Below are 19,395 nucleotides of genomic sequence, written 5' to 3' on the forward strand. Positions count from 1 at the left end.
TCCTCCAGGCGTCAGGTGGTGAGGGAGTGTTGGTGGAAGAGGCCCAGGACCTGCATGTCCTCAGCTGAGTAGGAAGGGGAGTTGAAATGTTGGGTCATGGGACAATGAGGTTGATTGGCGCGGGTATCCCGGAGATGTTCTCTAAAGCGCTCTGCGAGAAGGTGTCCAGTCTCCACAACGTAAAGGAGACTGCATCGGGAACAACGGATACAATAAATGACATTGGTGGATGTGCAGGTGAAACTTTGATAGATGTGGAAGGCTCCTTTGGGGCTTGGATGGAGGTGAGGGAGGAGGTGTGGGTGCAGGTTTTACAATTCCTGCGGTGGCAGGGGAGGGTGCAAGGAGGGGAGGGTGGGCTGTTGGGGGGCAAAAAACTGACCAGGTAGTCACGGAGGGAACGGTCTTTCTGGAAAGTGGAAAGGTGTGGGGAGGGACATATACCCCTGGTGGTGGGGTCCCTTTGGAGGTGGAAGAAATGTCGGCAGATGATGCGGTTAATGCGAAGGTTGGTAGGGTGGAAGGTGAGAACCAGGGGGGTTCTGTCCTTGCTGCGGTTGGAGGGGTGGGGTTTGAGGGCAGACATGCGGGATGTAGATGAGATACGTAGGAGGGCATCTTCAATTACATGGGAAGGGAAATTGCGGACTTTAAAGAAGGAGGCCATATGGTGTGTTCTGTGGTCGAACTGGTCTTCCTGGGAGCAGATATGGCGGAGGCGGAGGAATTGGGATACGGGGTAGCGTTTTTGCAGGAGGTAGGGTGGGAAAAGGTGTAATCCAGGTAGCTGTGGGAGTCTGTGGGTTTGTAAAAAATGTCATTGTCAAGTCAGTCGTCATTGATAGAGATGGAGAGGTCCAGGAAGGGGAGGGAGGTGTCAGAGATGATCCAGGTGAATTTAAGGTTGGGGTGGAATATGTTGGTGAAGTTGATGAACTGCTCAACCTCCTCGCGGGAGCACGAGGTGGCACCGATGCAGTCATCAATGTAGCCAAGGAAGAGGTGGGGAGTGGTGCTACAGAAGATGGACTGTTCCACGTAGCCAACAAAGAGGCAGGCATAGGTGGGGCCCATGCAAGTGCCCATGGCTACCCCTTTCGTCTGGAAGAAGTAGGAGGATTCGAAGGAGGAATTGTTAAGGGTTGGACCAGTTCAGCCAAACGAATGAGTGTCAGTGGAAGGGTACTATTGGGGACATCGGGAGAGAGAGAAACGGAGTGCTTGGAGGCCCTGGTCATAGCGGATGGAGGTGCATGGTAACTTGTCCATGGTCTTCAGGGATGTGTAGGTTAGGTACATTAGTGAGAGGTAAATGTGGTGTAATAGAGTAGGGGAATGTGTCTGGGTGGGTTACTCTTTGGAGGGTCGGTGTGGACTTGCTGGGCCGAAGGGCCTGTTTCCACACTTTAAGGATTCTATGAGATGAGGAGCAATTACGCGATTCTGCGATACTGTGATGTCAGGTTCAACTGCTCGTCAAGTTGGTTTTCATGTCCAGCCTGGAGCTTTAAGCAAAGGAATGTCATTACAGATTCTAGGCATAATACAGTACAATATGACCAAAAAATGGAATAGAAAAATCAGGGAACAGCCTTCGAGAATCACAGCTCACATGATGGTCAGAAGCTAAAACCCTGATCAATTCTGATCATCTTGGTCTCCAAGAAGCCAAATTTTATGAGTCTTTAGTAGAAATCAATTATTTAACAGACTTAAGAAGACTTAAGAAAATTCCTAATAGAGTACAAGAGACTTGCTGGACCTAGTTTTGAGAACAAAGTGGTAGAAGTGTCAGTGGGACATAATTCCAGTGATAGTGATCATAACTCAGTAAGATTTAAGGTAGTCACGGAACAGGACAAAGATGGACCAGAAATAACTTTAAATTGGAGAAAGGCCAGTTTTAGTATGATAAGACAAGATCCGGCCAAAATAGACTAGAAGCAGTTACTTGTGGAAACCTTCATCAGAGTAATAGCAGTCTTTCAAAAGAGAAAGAGTAAAAATACAGCACCAACATGCTCCTGTAAAAATGAAATGTGGGACTAAAAATTCCAGAGAACCTCAGATATCAAGGAATGTTCAAAATTGTGTAAGGAATATATAGTGAATAGTGAGGGGTCAGAGAACTAGCAGACGTAAAGACGAATAGAAAGTATAGGGGTACTTCAGAAAGAAATTATGAAAGTGAAGAAGGGTATGAGAAAACATTGTAAGGTAAAATAAAAAGTGGGGGCCTATTAAGGACCTAAGTTGACAAACTCTTGTTGGAGCTAGGAAACAGAAGCAAGATTTTAAATGAATACTTTACATTTGTACTCATGATAGAGAACAATGATATAGATACAGAAATCAGGGAAGAGGATTGTGATATGCTTGACAAATTCCAGTTGAGAGAGTAGAGGTATTATCTCTTTCATTGACTTAAAACTGGACAAAGTCCCCTGACCCAGATGAGATGAGTTCCAGGCTGCTGTGGAAGGCAAGGGTGGAAATGCAGGGGGCCTATTTTTCAAACATTGCAGAGACAGGAAAGGTATCAGTGGACTGGAGGATAGCTAATATGGTACTGTTATTCAAAAAGGTTAGTAGGGATAATCCAGGGAATTACAGACCAATGAATCTAACGTAGGTAGGAAACTAAAGTCTAAAGGAGGGCAAGAATTAAACTGTACTGTATTTGGAGAGACAAGGATTAATCAAGGCTAGTCAGCAAGGCTTTGTCAGGGGAAATGATATCTGCCAGGTTTGATTGAGTTGTTCAAGGAGGTGACTAGATGTGTGGATGAGGGTAGTGCAGTGGATGTAGTCTACATGTACTTCAGTCAGAATTTTCAAAAGATCTTGCAATGGGGATGTGCCAAGAAGGTAACAGCCCAATGGGATCTCAGGCAATTAGGTAAATTGGTTTTAAAATTGTTTTCGTGGCAGGAGGCAGAATGTGATGGTCGGAAGTTGTTTCTTTTGTAAATTGGATGTTTTTATCCAGTGACATACTGCAGGTTTTGTTGCTGGGTCTCTCGTTGTTTGTAGTGTACATTAATGATCAGGTGTAAATGTAGGAGGTTTCCTCAGTAAGTTCACAGATGACATGAAATTTGGTGGTTTAGTAAATTTGACGAGGAGAGTCTTGGATGACAGGATAATATAATGGTCTGATGAACATAGCAGTGGCAAATTGTATTTAATCCAGTAAAGTATGAGGTGATGCAGTTGAGGAGGACTAACAGGCCAGGAAGTACATAATAATGGCAGGACCCTAGGAAGTGCAGAGGTTCAGAGATACCTCAGTGTGCATTTCCATAGATCCTTAAAGGCAACAGAACAAATGATTAAAATCGTTAAGAAAACGTATGAAACTTTTGCCTTTATTAGTTGAGGCAATGAATGCAAGAATAGGAAGGTTATAATGAGTTGTATAAGACATTAATTAGACCACAGCAGGAGAACAGCAACAAAGCTGAGCAGTGCACAATTCATCTGATTGAGATACATATGCAGTGAATACTGCAGTGCCAGCCAGGAATGAAATACATGCTTCCTTATCCTTGTGTCCATGCTGCTGACAAAGTTCAGTATGAGTAAGAAACACCAGTGTCCCCATAGGGATGACTAACATCCCAGTGTTTGGCTGATTTCAAAGTTTCTATCCTGCTGTCAGTTAGCCTATTCACTATTTGTTTGAAAACAAACTAATGATTGCAAAGAGTCTGAATCCTCCTCTTTTTTGGGAATTGGCTTTGAATTTTGTAAAATCCTTAGTAATGGCACGAGCTTGTGAGTCATTGAGCTCTTACAACCTGCAACAATTCCAATGCATACTCTCCAAACTGAATAAGGTTTGTCACCAAGAAGACCCTGTGAACCAAATATACAATGCGATTCTCAGAGCTAGTGAATGGGGTCAGAATATTGAGTTGCCATGATACTAAAAGGTAGGTGCGAAGGATACAGTGAGGCAGAGTTGGGCGAATGGGTGGGAGTGCAGATGGTGGCATACTGTAGGAAGATCGCCCTCCCCTCCAAATTCAACAGCAAGAACCAATTCTTTCAATATTCAGTTTTCCAAACACAGCCAGATAATTAAGACTAATGAACAATAGGCGAGTAAAACTGCATCTCCAGACATCTCCTCCATCTGGCAATGCCTTGAGAAAGCCATCAGAAGGAGATTGGTGAACACATCACTTCAGTAAGTGTATCAGACATATTGTGGGGAGCTCCACAGGGATAGGGTGGAGATATGGCAATTCCTGCTGCTCCTGATCTAAAAGTAAAACCACCATAATCCCAGATAATAACCTCTCATTAGAAAGAGATGATTGGTGGCAAGTTTAACCCAGGGTCAACACTTCCCTGGTTCATGACAAGGTCAAGAAGGTGAAACATTCACAGTAACCTCAGCCTGCGTGGGAATTGAAACTGCATTGTTAATGTCATTCTGTATTACAAACTGGCCTCTGGCCAACTGAGGTATTGCCCGATGACCAATTTCTTAGCTTCCATTGCAAAACAAGAAGGGGTCACCCAAAGCTAGACTGGAAGGGTGTAAAAAGTATACAGGTGAAATTTATAAGACAGTTCTAAAAGAATAAGCAGTCTTGAAAATATTAACAAGTCGGTAGCAAAGGGACAGTAAGGTATTGGACTGTTGTATGTCGGAGCTGTGCCCATTAGTACTGCTGCCAGGATAATGGGTATTCACCAGTGTAATGTATTAAGCAAGATCACCCATCAATGAGGAATCGTTTTTGAGGTTGAGATGCTGCAAGTGCAAATCCATATCTATGCAATTGATAGCATTCTGCATTGTGGGAAAACTCTTCAATCTGTGAAGCTACTTGTAAACTCCCCCTGCTTACAAGGAACACAATGAACCACCTCCCCTTCCTAAGCATAAAGAACTATGTGTTACCTCTGATACAGAAGGGATGCCAGACCTGGAGATTGTTCTGAAGAAGGGTTACTGGACCCAAAATGTTAACGCTGCTTTCTCTCCACAGATCTGCCCAGATCTTTTCTAGCAACTTCTGATTCTGTACCTGGAGATGGTATGTTGGTCACCTGTTCCATCCTCCAACAGTCAATGTGAAAAAGAAAAGAAATTCAGCACTCTGGTAACCTTTCCAGCCATGGGCAGTAACCTCCTTGTCCCACAATGAGGTTGCAGGCATGAGTGCATGTGGAGACAGAATTCTGTGAGCACTTTGCTCATAAGTCATCCATACTTGAGTGACAGAGAGTAAACTATTCTGGAACCTTCCAAACAGACACAGCTTCCTGTTGACAGCATTGCCCTCCTCTTACTCCCTTTGTGAGAAGCTTGTCTGTTCTTTTGCTGCCTCTGCACTGTATCCCGCACATGTTGCCGCCTGAGAGAATGACAATGATCGCATCCATGGCTGATAGCTAGTGGTCTGAGCAAATCCTTGCAGTCACACCCAAATCAATTTCCACATGCAGCACACACTGCAAAATTCAAGAACTTTAATGTATGTTTAAAGCAACATCATTTGCAGAAATACAGATAGCACCAATGAGACGTAAGATTTCTGCCTTCAGCCCATACTACCTCCAGAGGCAGATCCCCCTCAAACTTCCTTTCTGCAGCCGTTATACCATTTCTAATTAGCAATGCCACCCCCCCTCCTTTTTTCCCACCCTCCCTAATCTTACTGAAACACCTGTAACCAGGAACCTCCAACAGCCATTCCTGTCCCACATCTATCCACGTTTCCGTGATGGCCACAACATCGTAGTCCCAGGTACCGATCCACGCCTTAAGTTCACCCACCTTATTTCTGATACTCCTTGCGTTGATGTATACGCACTTGAGCCCATCTCTGTGTCCGCTAGTAGTCCCTGTCAGTGCTACCTTCTCCACAGCCCTTCACAGCCCTCATGATATGCTTCTCAACTACTTTCGCCTGCCTTATCCCTGTAACCCTTGATCCCTCTTACCAATCAAGAACCCATCTGTCTCTGTTCTATATACACCCAATGGCTTAGCTCCCGTGATCTTCTGTGGCAATGAGTTCCACAGATTCTAGCTGAAGAAATTCCTTCTCATCTCAGTTCTAAAGTGTCATCCCTTCACTCTGAGACTGCCCTCAGGTCCAAGTTTCTCCTGCTAATGGAAACATCTTTTCCACATCCACTCTATCCAGGCCTCTCAATACTCTGTAAGTTTCTATGTGAATGTCCCCTCATCTTTCCAAACTCCAACGAGTACAGACTCAGAGTCCTCAATCATTCCTCATATGACTAAGCCTTTCATCCCTGGATCATTCTGGTAAACCTCCTGTGGACTCCCTCCAATGTCAGCACATCCTTGCTTAGGTATGAGCCCAAAACTGCTCACAGTATTCCAAATTCTGACCAGAGCCTCAGAAATACATTTCTGCTCCTGTATTTTAGCCTTCTTAAAATGAATGCTAACATTACATTTGCATTCCTAACTGCTAACTGAACCAAATGTTAACCTTAAGAGAATTCAGAACTTGGGCTTTGTGCTTAATTTCTAAAGCCTTTCCCCATTTAGAGAATAGTCTATGCCTTTATTCTTCCTACCAATGTACATAACTTCAGTTTCCCACATTGTATTCCATCTGCCACATCTTTGCCCACTTTCCTCATCCTCTGTAGCCTCCCCACTTCCCCAACACTTCCTGTCCAGCCTGTTATTTTCATATCATCTACAAACTTAGAACAATGTCCTCAGTTCCTTCATCCAGATTATTTATGTATGTCATGAATAGTTTTGGTTCCACCACAGAGCCCTGTGGAACTCCATTAGTAAACAGCTGCCATCCTAAAAAAGATCCCTTTATCTCTACTCTTTACTCTCTGCTTGTCAGCCAATCCTTTATCCATGCCAGCACCTTGCCCCTAACAACAAAGGCTCTTATCTTATTTAGCAGCCTTCTGGACGGCACCTTGTCAAAGGTCTTCTGGGAATCCAAGTAGATCATGTCCACTGCCTCTCCTGAGTCTAAATCATTCATTACCTCCTCAAAGGATTTTAACAGATTTGTCAGGTATCAACTCCCCCTGACAAAGCCCATGTGCTGTCTCAACAATTTTTCACTCTGCACTTGCAAATACTTCACAACCTCATCCTTAATAATGGTCTCTAAAATCTTACCAATGACCAAGATCAGGCTAACCAACCTGTAGTTTCCAGTCTTCTGCCTCTCTCGCTTCTTAAATAGGGACATTAGATTGGGCATTTTCCAGTCCTCTAGAACTCTTGCTGACTCCAGTGATTCCTGAAAGATCACTACCAATGTCTTTACAATCTCCACAACTACCTCCTTCAGAACGTTGGGCTGTAGTGCATCTGGTTTGGCTGATTTATTCACCTTCAGGCCTTCCAGCTTCTCCAGCATTTTCCCCTTAGTGATGATCACTATACTCCCTTTTGCCCACTGACTCTCTTGAAGTTTTGATATGCTACTGATGTCTTCCACTGTCAAGACTAATGCAAAGTACCTATTTAGATCCTCGTCTTTTCTTTGTTCCCCATTACTAGTTCTCCTGCCTCATTTCACAACGGTTCAATGTCCACTCTTGCCTCTATCTTACCTTTCATATATCTAATAAAACTTTTGCAATCTTCTTTTATCTTACTAACTTGCTCACACTTATATTTCATCTTCTCCTCATTTACTGCTCTTTTAGTTGTCCTCTGGTGGTTTTTAAAAGCTTCCCAATCCTTTGGCTTCCCACTAATCTTCACATATACAACATATTATGTGCATGTTCTTTTTTGTCCTGACTTCCCTTATCAGCTATGGTTGCCTTGTCCTCCCCTTAATATGTTTCTTCTTACTTGGAATGAACTTCCGTAGTGTCTCCCAAATTGTGACCAGAAATTCCTGCCTTTCCTGTTGCATCATCCTCCCTGCTAGGTCCATCTTCCAATCAACTCTGACCAGCTCCTCTCTCATGTCTTTGTAGCTACCTTTACTCAATTGCAATCCATTATATCTGATTCAAGCTTCTCCCTTTCAAACTACAGGGTGTATTCTGTCATGTTATCATCATTGGTCCCTCGACGTTCCTTCACTTTCAGCTCTCTAATCAAATCTGCCTGATTACACATCACCAAATCCAGAACTGCCTGTTCTCCAGTGGGCTCAACCACAAGCTACACCAACACAACTGTCTCGTAGACATTCCACAAATTTCTTTTATTGAAATCTGCTGCTAACCTGATTTTCCTGGTCGGCCTGCATATTGAAGTTCCCCATGATAATTGTGATTGTGAGAAAGTGAGGACTGCAGATGCTGGAGAGTCAGAGTCAAAAAGTATGACACTGGAAAAGCACAGCTGGTCAGGCAGCATCCGAGGAGCAGGGAAGTTGACATTTTGGGCCTAAGCCCTTCATCAGGAATGTGGAGGGGGAAGGGGGCTGAGAGATGAACGGGGTTGGGGGTGGAGCTGGGGCAAGGTAGCTGGGAAGGCAATTGATGAACGCAGGCAGGGGCTAATAGTGAGGGTGGAGCGGATAGGTGGGAAGGAAGATGAACAGATAGGACAGTTCAAGAGGGGGTTGCTGAGTGGAGGGTTGGATCTAGGATGAGATGGAGAAAGGGAGATTTGGAAACTGGTGAAGTCAATGTTGATACTGGGTGGTTGAAGGATCCCAAGGCAGAAGATGAGGTATTCTTCCTCCAGTTGTTGGGAGGCTTTGATTTGACAGTGGATGAGGCCCAGAACTTGCATGTCCTTGGGGAAGTCGGGGGCGGTGGTTGAAGTGGTCGGCCACAGGGAGGTGGGGTTGTTTGGTGTGTGTCCCAGAGATGTTCCTCCTAGACCTCCCTCTCACTGAGGATGAATGATCAATCCTCAGTAAAGGTCTCCCTTCATCCCACTATGCTCCTGGGCCAACGAATTCCATAAGCGTTACGAATCAAGATTTTCTTCCACCGCCTCCGCCCCCGTGATTACTTTTTCAATCATGATTCCCACACACCCTCCAAGGACCCCTTCTCCAGCTTCCAATATATTCCATCCTCTCCAGGTAGCTGTGGGAATCGGTGGGTTTGAAATAGATGTCTGTGTTGAGTCAGTCGCAGGAGATAGAGATGGAGAGGTCCAGGAAGGGGAGGGTGTCCGAGATGGTCCATGTGAACTTAAGGCCAAGGTGGAAGGTGTTTTTGAAGTTGATGAACTATTCAACCTCCTTGTGGGAGCACAAGGTGATGCTGATATAATCATCAATGTAGCGGAGGAAAAAGTGGGGAATGATGTCAGTGTAACTGCGGAAGATGTACTGTTCCACATATCCGATGAAGCAGCAGGCATAGCTGGAAGTCATATGGGTGCCCACTGCTACCCCTTTGGTCCAAAGGAAGTGAGAGAATTCGAAAGAGAAGGTTTTGAGGGTGAAGACCAGTTCCGCCTATCAAATGAGCGTGTCAGTGGAGGGGTACTATCTCAACAACTTCTCCTTCAAATCCTCTCAGACACCCCATCCTCCCCTCTTACCTTTCCTTGACTCCTTATCTCCAACTGCTGCTGTGACATTGACTGCCTCAACGTGTCCACCCATCTCACCCACTCCAACCTCTCACCCGAGCAAAGTGCAGCCCTTCACTCCCTACGGTCCAACCCCAGCCTCATCATTAAACCAGCGGACAAGGGGCTGCACAGTGGTAGCCTAGCATACCTACCTCTACACTGCTGAAGCCAGGCACCAACTTACAAACACTTCCTCCGACCACCACCTTACCTCCCATCACCCAAACCATCATCCCTCATATCTGGACTACACATCCTCCCACTCACCCCAATCTTAGAAACGCGATCCCTCACTCCCCGTTGCTCCACTTCCGCTGTATCTGCTCCAAGGAGGAGGAAATCCACTCCAGGGGAGATGCCTCCTAATATAAGGACCACAATTTCCCCTCCCACATGATCAACCATACCCTCCAGCACATCTCCGCCACTTCCCGCACCTCCAACCTTGAACCCCACCTCTCCAACCACAACAGGGAAATAGAACCCCCCTGTTCCTTACCTGCCACCCCACTAATTTCGATACAGCACATTATTCTCCACCATATCCGCCACCTACAATCAAACCCAACCACTAGAGATATATTTCCCTTCCCACCACTATCTGCGTTCTGCAGAGATCATTCCTTCCATGACTCCCTCGTTGGGTCCACGCCCCTAATCAACCCATCCTACATACCCAGCACCTTCCCTTCCAGAGCCAGCACCTTCCCTTGCTGCAGCAGGGTATGTAAAACCCGAGTCCTCACCTCTCCACTCACTTCCATCCAAGGCACCAAAGGATCTTTTCACATCCGGTAGAGATTTTCCTCCATATCCACCCACCTCATCTACTGTGTCCATGGCTCTTGACGTGGTCTCCTCTACATCTGGGAGACAAGATGCCAACTCGTGGAGCATTTCAAGGAACATGTCTGGGACACATGCACCAAATAACCTCACCGCCCTGTGGCCGACCATTTCAACTCCCCCTCCCACTCCCCAAGAACATGCACGTCCTGGGGCTCCTCCCCCCGCCAAATCCAAGCCACCTGACAACTGGAGGAAGAGCGCCAAATCCTCTGCCTTGGGCCCCTTCAACCACATGACATCAACATCGACTTTACCAGTTTCCAAATTTCCCCTGCCCACCTCATCCCAGATCCAACCCTCCAACACAGCACCACCCTCTTGACCTATCCTACCTCCATATTCCTGATGAAGGACTTATACCCAAACTATCAACTCTCTTGCTCCTCAGATGCTGCCTGACCTGCTGTGCTTTTCCACTTTTCCAGCGCCACACTTTTTGACTCTAATTGTGATTGTGACTTTGTTAAGTATTTTTTTATGTCCTGATTTATGTTCTGCCCCATATCCTGACCACAGTTAGGAGGCTTGTACATAACTCCCATCAGGGTCTTTTTCCCTTTGCAATTCCTCAACTCCACCCACAAAGATTTTGACTCTGTATCACTTCTTGCTAATGATTAAATTTAATTTCTTAACAAAATGGCAACACCACCCGCTCTGACCATTTGCCTGCCCTTTTGAAAGGACACGTATCTCTGGATATTTAGTTCCTTACCCTGATCCACTTGTAGCCACATCTCTGTGATACCCACACATTTATCTCTTTAATCATTGCGACCCTGTGACAACTAGCATATGGCTCAAGTAGTAAACCAAAGATAATTCCCTTCTTAATCTGCTTTCCAATTTTGCCCCCAGCTTCTCACATTCACTCACCAGAACCTTTTTCTCTCTATATCGTTAGCATTTACGTCAACCAGTACTGTGGGGGAATGAGCCTATAAGAACACATATTCTGTCATGTTTATTTAAGAGAGGGCATCAATTCCACATTACACATGGGTTGACACCATAATCTGCTTCCTCCTGCATACTCTTGGCACAAAATCCTGTCCCCACTGCTGACACCTTCCCTAAGACAGTTTTGAAGCAGGGTGGAAAACTGCTACTGTGTCCTGACCAATTTGTATCCATGATCAGTGTCACTAAAAATTAGATGATTTGGCCATTGGCGCATTGTTGTTTGCGAGATCTTTCTGTAAACAATTTGGCTGCCCCGTTTCCTTTTCCCTCCTACAGTGATTCCAGTTCTACAGAACTTCACTGGCACATCACGATGCCATGAAAGTCATCCCCTTCATCTTGACAGATTCATGACGACAGCGAGGTTTTTACTTCACAACAATGCATAAAACAATATTGGTTTGCCAATTCTAAACACATTTAATTGCACATAAAATATAGCAAAATCAGACAACAGAAAAGGATTTACAAAACCACAGTGGTTAGATGTCTTCGAAATGATGCTGCTACATTAGGACACTTAATTCAATTGTGCTTCCCGATGTACATTTTACATTAAGATTTTATTATTGTAAATTTCTCCATAAGGTATACAGTAAATCTTGTGTTACATTTTTCTGCTTTTGATTTAATTAACTATCTAGAAAATATTGCACAATGTTGCGAAGAATGGAATGGACAGAGGGTATCAAATCTGTTCACTGATCCTCAGGGTACTTGTGTTTTGTTGGACATGTTGTTGGATCTTCAGGTAGGTCAGGGAAGTGAATAATTTGTGCCCCAGTGCTCGAAAGCACTTCTTCAGAGGATTCTGAAGAGTCTTGAATAGATCGTTTCCGCTTAGGAATACTGTCAGATTTTTCTACTACTATAGAAGCAGTTGCATTATTTGGAACTGGAGAAACATGTTCTACTCCGTCATCAGCATCAGTACCAGTACCAGGAGCCTCGCTGCCTCCTTCCTTTTTTACCACGGGTGCAGCATCACCTTTCCCTTCTGGTTCTGCTACAGTAGCAACAGCCTCTGTTGCCTGCAATGTCACAATATTTGAGTTACATTGTAGCTTTAAATTATTTTTTAAAACGTCATAGCTCATACATTTTTCATGGAGTCAGGAACTGAGAAAATTCGAGCATTTTAGTTTTTGAAACACCATATTGACATGATTTTTCTCAATGTCCAAATATTGTTTTAAGAGTCACTTAAATATATGATGTACAGAACATACATGCAAGTTTTATTAATGTGGAAATAGTGTCAAAAATAATGTATTATAGAGGATTCACTTTTGTGGAGGACTGGCTTCCATGGTGCTATGATTTCAAAAAGTGTAATGATAGCATCCTGGGTAGAATATGGGCCAGCATTACATAAATTATGATTTCTGTGTGGTTTACTCTTCAATCTCTGTAGTGCTTGTCATTATCCTGCATCCTCGTGGTCAAATGCATGATTCTATGAATCTCCTATTGGGGAAAAAAACTTGACTGGCATGGTAGCTATGGTCAACTCAAATGAAATGTCTGAATTATATTGATAACTGGTGCTTAGCACCCATGTAGCTGCCTACCACGAATGCCATATTCTAGTCTGATCTGTAATTGGTCCTGATGAAGCCAATAGTTGTGAGTCATATGTGGCCCACTCCCTGAAACTAGAAGATCACTTTCCAAATGTGTCTTTGTACAGAACCCTCAGCATTATTTAGTGGCAGAGTTGCTAAAACCTGTATAGAAGTAGAGCAGTTAAAAGAGGAAGGGGCCATATCAAGCCAGGATTGTTTTGTAATGATCAGGCACCCAGCTATAACAGCTTTTCCTTTGGACTTTTCATAAGAAAGTTTTTAATAAGAGACTATCATCTGCTCCTCCAGAATAGGCAAGTAGCCCAGTGATCTCTTGATCTTATTCTAGTGTTCAATATGACTATGCCCAATAAGTATCTGAAGTCCAATTGTTCAGTGTTAATTCAAAACCTTTGTTCACCTAACATGGTCAGAATCTGTCAACGTCAGTGTTGAGAATTTCAGTTCACTTAACACCTAACTAATTCTTAAGCACATGTGCATCCTGAATGGCTTAGCTTTAGCTTTTAGCATGTGTCGCTTCTTTTGGATTCCCTGGGGAAACATCTACTCAGTATCTGGTTTATCAAATCTTTTATCATTTCAATCAATCAATTCAATTAAATCGTTAATAGAATTATTTACTCAATAGATCATGTGACATGTTTTATATAACGAGATAATTATCTGTATTGTACCACCTCCAAAGTACAGTGTATTTGTCCTGTCGTGTGATGACTTGGGTACAATTAATAATGTTAAATAGGGGCAAATATTATAGATAACATTATTGCTGCAGATAATATAATGTGGATTTAAATATGGCTCTATATCTGTAATACTGTGCCAATATTAGTGTCTATCTGTAGTATATGCTTAACACTCAAGGTTAAGGAATACCTTTGTGTGGAAGAGCTCACAGGTTTCGACAATTGTCTCTTGAGTGGAATTGGCAGGAGTGACAGTTGATACACAGAATCCATAAGTCTACAATAAAGTAAAACAGAAAAGTCTTTAATCATCAATTGTTTAACAGTGCTAACTTGTTTTTACTTTGCAAACTTTATGCCTGTCAGGGCTAAGCCAGGATAAAAAAAATGAATGTTGAAATCTGAGGGATAATTCTATATCCAAGGATGTTGGAGAGGGCTTTTTTTGCAGGAAACATGAATTGGAATTTCTTGATGGCAATGTTTTAATTCTGCATCCAACTCTTGCTCATGTGTGAAAGTCACCCACTACAGACAAAGTGATCATAATACTACTGTCTTGATCCTAAACTACATGGGTTTTTCACAGATTTAACAGTCAAAATCTCCGGGAAACATTTACAACGTTTTCTAAAATGTTACGAAGCTGGAGAGGGTTCGAAAGAAATTTACCAGGATGTTGCCGGATATGGAAGGTTTGAGTTATAAAGAAAGGCTGGATAGGCTGGGATAATTTTCACTGGAGTGCAGGAGGTTGAGAGGTGACATTACAGAAGCTTATAAAATCATGAGGGACATAATTAGGAATTATGGTAGTTGTCTTTTCCCTAAATGAAGGATTTCAAGACTAGGCAGCACATTTTAAACTGAGGGAAGAGAGATTTAAAAAGATGTGACGGGCAATATTTTTACACAGAGGGCAGTACATGAGTGGAATGAACTTCCTGAGAAAGTGATGGATGCAGGCATAGTTACAATATTCAAAAGACATTTGGATAAGTGGATGAATAGGAGAGGTTTGGAGTGAGAGGGCCAGGAGCAGGCAGATGGGGCTTGTTTAATTTGGGAATATGTTTGGCGTGGACTGGTTGGACCGAAGGGTCTGCTTCCATGTTGTATGGCTGTCTGACTCTATGACTACAAGCTTCATCATTAAATGGACCAGTTCTAATTTTAACATGAAAAATGATTTTCATATATTTCACCACTTGTTGCAAATGTGAATTAAAACTTAGACTCACAGATTATTAGAACTGGCATAATGGAAACAGACCCTCCGCTCCAACTCATCCATGTCGACCAGATATCCTATATTAATCTAGTCCCATTTGCCAGCACTTGGCCCATATCCCTCCAAACCCTTCCTATTTATATACCCATTAAATTTTGTACTTGTCACAGCTTCTACCATTTCCTCTGGCAGCTCATTCCATACATGCACCACCCTCTGCATGAAAATGTTGTCCCTAAGGTTCCTTTGAAATCTTTCCCCTCTCACCTTAAACCTATGCTCTCTAGTTTTAGACTCCCCTACTCTGCAGAAAATACCTTATCTATTTACCCTATCCATGCTCCTCATGATCTTATAAACTAAGGTCACCCCTCAGCCTCTGACACTCCATGGAAGATAGTCCCATGCTAATCAGCCTGTCTGTATAACCCAAAATCCTCTGACTCTGGCAACATCGTTGTAAATCTTTTCTGAACCATTTCAAGTTTCACAACATTCTTGCTATAGCAAGGAGACCAGAGTTGAACACAGTATTCCACAAGTGGCCTAACCAATGTCCTGTACAGCAGGAATGTGCGACTTGTTTGATGGAAGGGCATGATTGGCAAATGAATACCCCAGGATATTGATGCTTCAGGTGGGAAAGAGAGGGTGGTAAAAAGGGTTAGAGGAGTTGCATTACTGGTCAGAGAAGATATCACAGCTGTGCTGAAGGAGAGCACTATGGAGGACTCAAGCAGTGAGGCAATATGGGCAGAGCTCAGAAATAGAAAGGGTGCGGTAACAATGTTGAGGCTGTACTATAAGCCTCCCAACAGCAAGAGGTACAAATATGTAAACAGATTATGGAAAGTTGTAGAAGCAACAGGGTGGTGGTGATAGGAGATTTTAATTTTCCCAACATTGACCAGGATTCAGTTAATGTTAGAGGTTTAGATGGAGCAGAATTTGTAAGCAGCATGTAGATAGTCCAACTCGGGAAGGGGCCAAACTGGACCTAGTGTTGGGGAATGAGCCAAGCCAGGTGGTTGAAGTTTCAGTAGTGGATTACTTTGGGAATAGTGATCACAATTTCTTAAGTTTTAGAATACTCATGGACAAAGACGAGAGAGGTCCTAAAGGAAGAGCGTAAGTTAAGATGTACTTAGATAGATACAGGAATGGGCAGGGAGCAGAGGGATACAGACCCTTAGAAAGAAGGCAACAGGTTTAGTTAGATAATTTGGATCAACACAGGCTTGAAGGACCGAAGGGCCTGTTCCTGTGCTATGATCTCCTTTGTTCTTGGTTCTTGACCTCTCAACTTCTATCCTCAATGCACTGACCAATAAAGGCAAGCATACCAAATGTTTTCTTCACTATCCTGTCTATTTGGGGCTCTACTTTCAAGGAACCATGAACCTTCATTCCAAGGTCTCTTTGTTCAGCAACACTCCTCAGGACCTTACTGTTAACTGTATAAGTCTTGCTCTGATTTGCCTTTCCAAAGTGCAGGACTTCATGTTTATCTAAATTAAAATCCAGCTGCCACTCCTCAGCCCATTGGCCCATCTGAGCAAGGTCATGTTCTATTCTGAGGTATCTTCTTTTGTTGTCTACTACACTTCCAATTTTGATGTCATCTGCAAACTTACGAACTAATTCTCCTATGTTCGCATCCAAATCATTTACATAAATGAAGAAAAGTGATGGACCCAGCACTAATCCTTTGGCACACCACTGGTCACAGGCCTCCAATCTGAAAAGCAACCTTTCACCACCACTGTCTGTATCCTACCTTCAAGCCAGTTCTGTATCTAAATGGCTAGTTCTCCCTGTATTCCTTAGATTTAGATTACTTAGATTACTTACAGTGTGGAAACAGGCTCTTCGGCCCAACAAGTCCACACCGACCCGCCGAAGCGTAACCCACCCATACCCCTACATTTACCCCTTTACCTAACACTAGGGGCAATTTAGCATGGCCAATTCACCTGACCTGCACATCTTTGGACTGTGGGAGGAAACCGGAGCCCCCGGAGGAAACCCACGCAGACACGGGGAGAACGTGCAAACTCCACACAGTCAGTCGCCTGAGTCGGGAATTGAACCCGGGTCTCCGGCGCTGCGAGGCAGCAGTGCTAACCACTGTGCCACCGTGCCGCCCATGTGATCTAACCTTATTAGTTACAAATGTCAATTCAAAATCAACTCTAGCTGGATCTCTTTCACTGAAATTCCACAGAGTAGTTTAAAAATAATGCAAACAAATCCTACCCTCTATACCTATCTATGGGAATGACTGTAATTTCTTAATCAGATGGTTCATCAGTAACATAATATAATAAGCATGTAGTATGAGGCAAAAACTATCAACATTCTGGGGATTAGGGATTACTACTGACTAGAAACTGAATTGGAGTGGCCATAAAGGCTCAGAGACTCAGAGTCATACAGCATGGAAACAACCCTTCAGCTCAACTTATCCATGGGAAGCAAGTTCCCAACTGAATCTAGTCCCATTTGCCTGCATTTGGTCCAAACCCCTCTAAACCTTTCCTATTCCCATACCTATCCAAATGTCTTTTAAATATTGTAACTGTACCTTGCATCTACCACTTCCTCTGGCAGTTCATTCCACAGATGGACCACCCTGTGTGACACACCTCTAGGTTGGGACACTCCCACTTTGCCACCAAAGCCCCACCAGATACCTTTATTATTTTACCTATAAACTATCAACCTACTATGACTTGATTATAATCTGTGTCGTAACCTCCATTATTTACTGTTTTGGCAGCAATATACTCACAGGATTTACAATGGCAATCAGTGGACATATCTCACTGTCCTTCCGACAGGGTGTCTCCCGAATGACATATTCCACCAACACTGGAGTCCCCAGTCCCTGAAACATAATCACAATAATGTTCTTAGGAAATGTTTATATGAATCAATTTGCTTTTCACAAATTTGCAGATTCAAAATCTTGCCATGATCAGCTGAAAGCAAAACAGATTTGAAATACTTTGTGCACCTGCCCTGCAAATAAACAACATGATAAATTGGTGAGATTGTGAAACTTCAGCCATACCATTGAACTGCATTAGCTAACAGTGGAAGAAATGATAAGACTATGTTAAGCTAATAACAATCATTTACCCAAAAGAAAAAACTAGCACTGTGATATTTCTATTAATGAGATTCCCAAGTCATTGTCAGTTAATGCTAAACTAAGGATAATGGGAAACATTATGCTATAATCTCACACACATTAGAAAGTCACTGGACCATCTGAATTAATTTCATATTGGCCTTTTGTATCAGTTTGGGATGAATTCAGGCTCATATCCCACAATAAAATGCATTGTGTTCTGATTACTCAATGTTTGTAAATGTCCCACATTTCAAACAAAACACCAAAGGTTAGCAAACAGGTGCAGCAGGTAATTAAGATGCTTAATAGAATGTTAGTCCTTATTTCAAGGAGGTTGGAGTATATGGCAGCACATGGTGCTGGTGTGACCACTTTTAAGTACTGGGGATAGTTTAGGTTTCCTTATTTAAAGGAGGATATTTCACAGGAGGCAGTTCAGAGAAGGTTCACTAAGGTGACCCCTGATATGAAGGGATATGGAGGTGTTGTGAGCAAAAAGCAAGTTGGGACTCTACATACTGAGTTTAGAAGAATGAGAGGTGATCTCATTGAAACAAAAAGCAGCTTAACAGGGTAAATGCTGAGAGGATATTTCCCCTCATAGGAGAATACAAGACCAGAGGAAATAGTCTCAGAATAAAGGGGTGCTCATTTAAGACTGAGTTGAGGAGGAATTTCTTCTCTCAGACGGTTGAGAGTCTTTGGAATTCCTTGCCACAGAGAGTTGTGGCATGAAAAGAGTCCCTGTGTATATTCAAGGCTAAGATAGATCAGTTCTTGAAGAAGATTCTTGAGAGATTCAAAAGAAGAGTCAACTCTGCTTTCTATCCATAGATGCTGCCAAACTTACTAAGTTTCTCCAGCCATTTCTGTTTTCGTTTCAGATTTCCAACATCTACAGTTCTTTGCTCTTTTTATCGATAGATTCTTGTTCAGTAGTGTGGGTGGTCAAAGGTTATGGAGAAGTGGCAGGAAAGTGGATGTGACAAATTGTGGATTAGCCTTGATCCGATTGAATGGTACAGAAGGCTCAAAGGGCCAAATGGCCTACTCCTGTTCCTATTTCTTATGTTTTTATGATTTTATGGCTTTATGGTCTTACAGTCTCCTTTTCTGAAAGCAGTTACCTGTCCTGTGTACAGTTCCATGAGTTTTTATTGCCTTCAGTGCCTCAAAAATGTGCAGAGCTGAAAATGTGTTGCTGGAAAAGTGCAGCAGGTCAGGCAGCAGCCAAGGAACAGGAGAATCGACGTTTCGGGCATAAGCCTTTCTTCAGGAATGAGGAAAGTGTGTCCAGCAGGCTAAGATAAAAGGTAGGGAGGAGAGACTTGGGGGAGGGGCGTTGGAATTGCGATAGGTGGAGGGAGGTCAAGGTGAGGGTGATAGTCCGGAGTGGGGTGGGGGCGGAGAGGTCA

General features: G+C 43.3%; 1 protein-coding gene across 1 annotated transcript in view; it reads right to left on the reverse strand.

Annotated features, from left to right (window-relative positions):
* Positions 1-11,734: 11,734 nt before the first annotated feature.
* The window catches only part of LOC122556059 (alpha-2-HS-glycoprotein-like), a 25,926-nt gene continuing 18,265 nt past the window's right edge, over positions 11,735-19,395 (reverse strand). Inside the window, exons 5-7 of the mRNA XM_043702466.1 lie at positions 17,636-17,731; positions 13,804-13,890; positions 11,735-12,369 (exon numbers count right to left, since the gene is read on the reverse strand). Coding sequence (XP_043558401.1) covers positions 12,037-12,369; positions 13,804-13,890; positions 17,636-17,731 — 516 coding nt within the window. The 3' untranslated portion in view covers positions 11,735-12,036. The remainder of the gene's footprint in view (positions 12,370-13,803; positions 13,891-17,635; positions 17,732-19,395) is intronic.

The sequence above is a fragment of the Chiloscyllium plagiosum genome, chromosome 13 (genome assembly GCF_004010195.1).
Source record: "Chiloscyllium plagiosum isolate BGI_BamShark_2017 chromosome 13, ASM401019v2, whole genome shotgun sequence".
Taxonomy (NCBI): Eukaryota; Metazoa; Chordata; class Chondrichthyes; order Orectolobiformes; family Hemiscylliidae; genus Chiloscyllium; species Chiloscyllium plagiosum.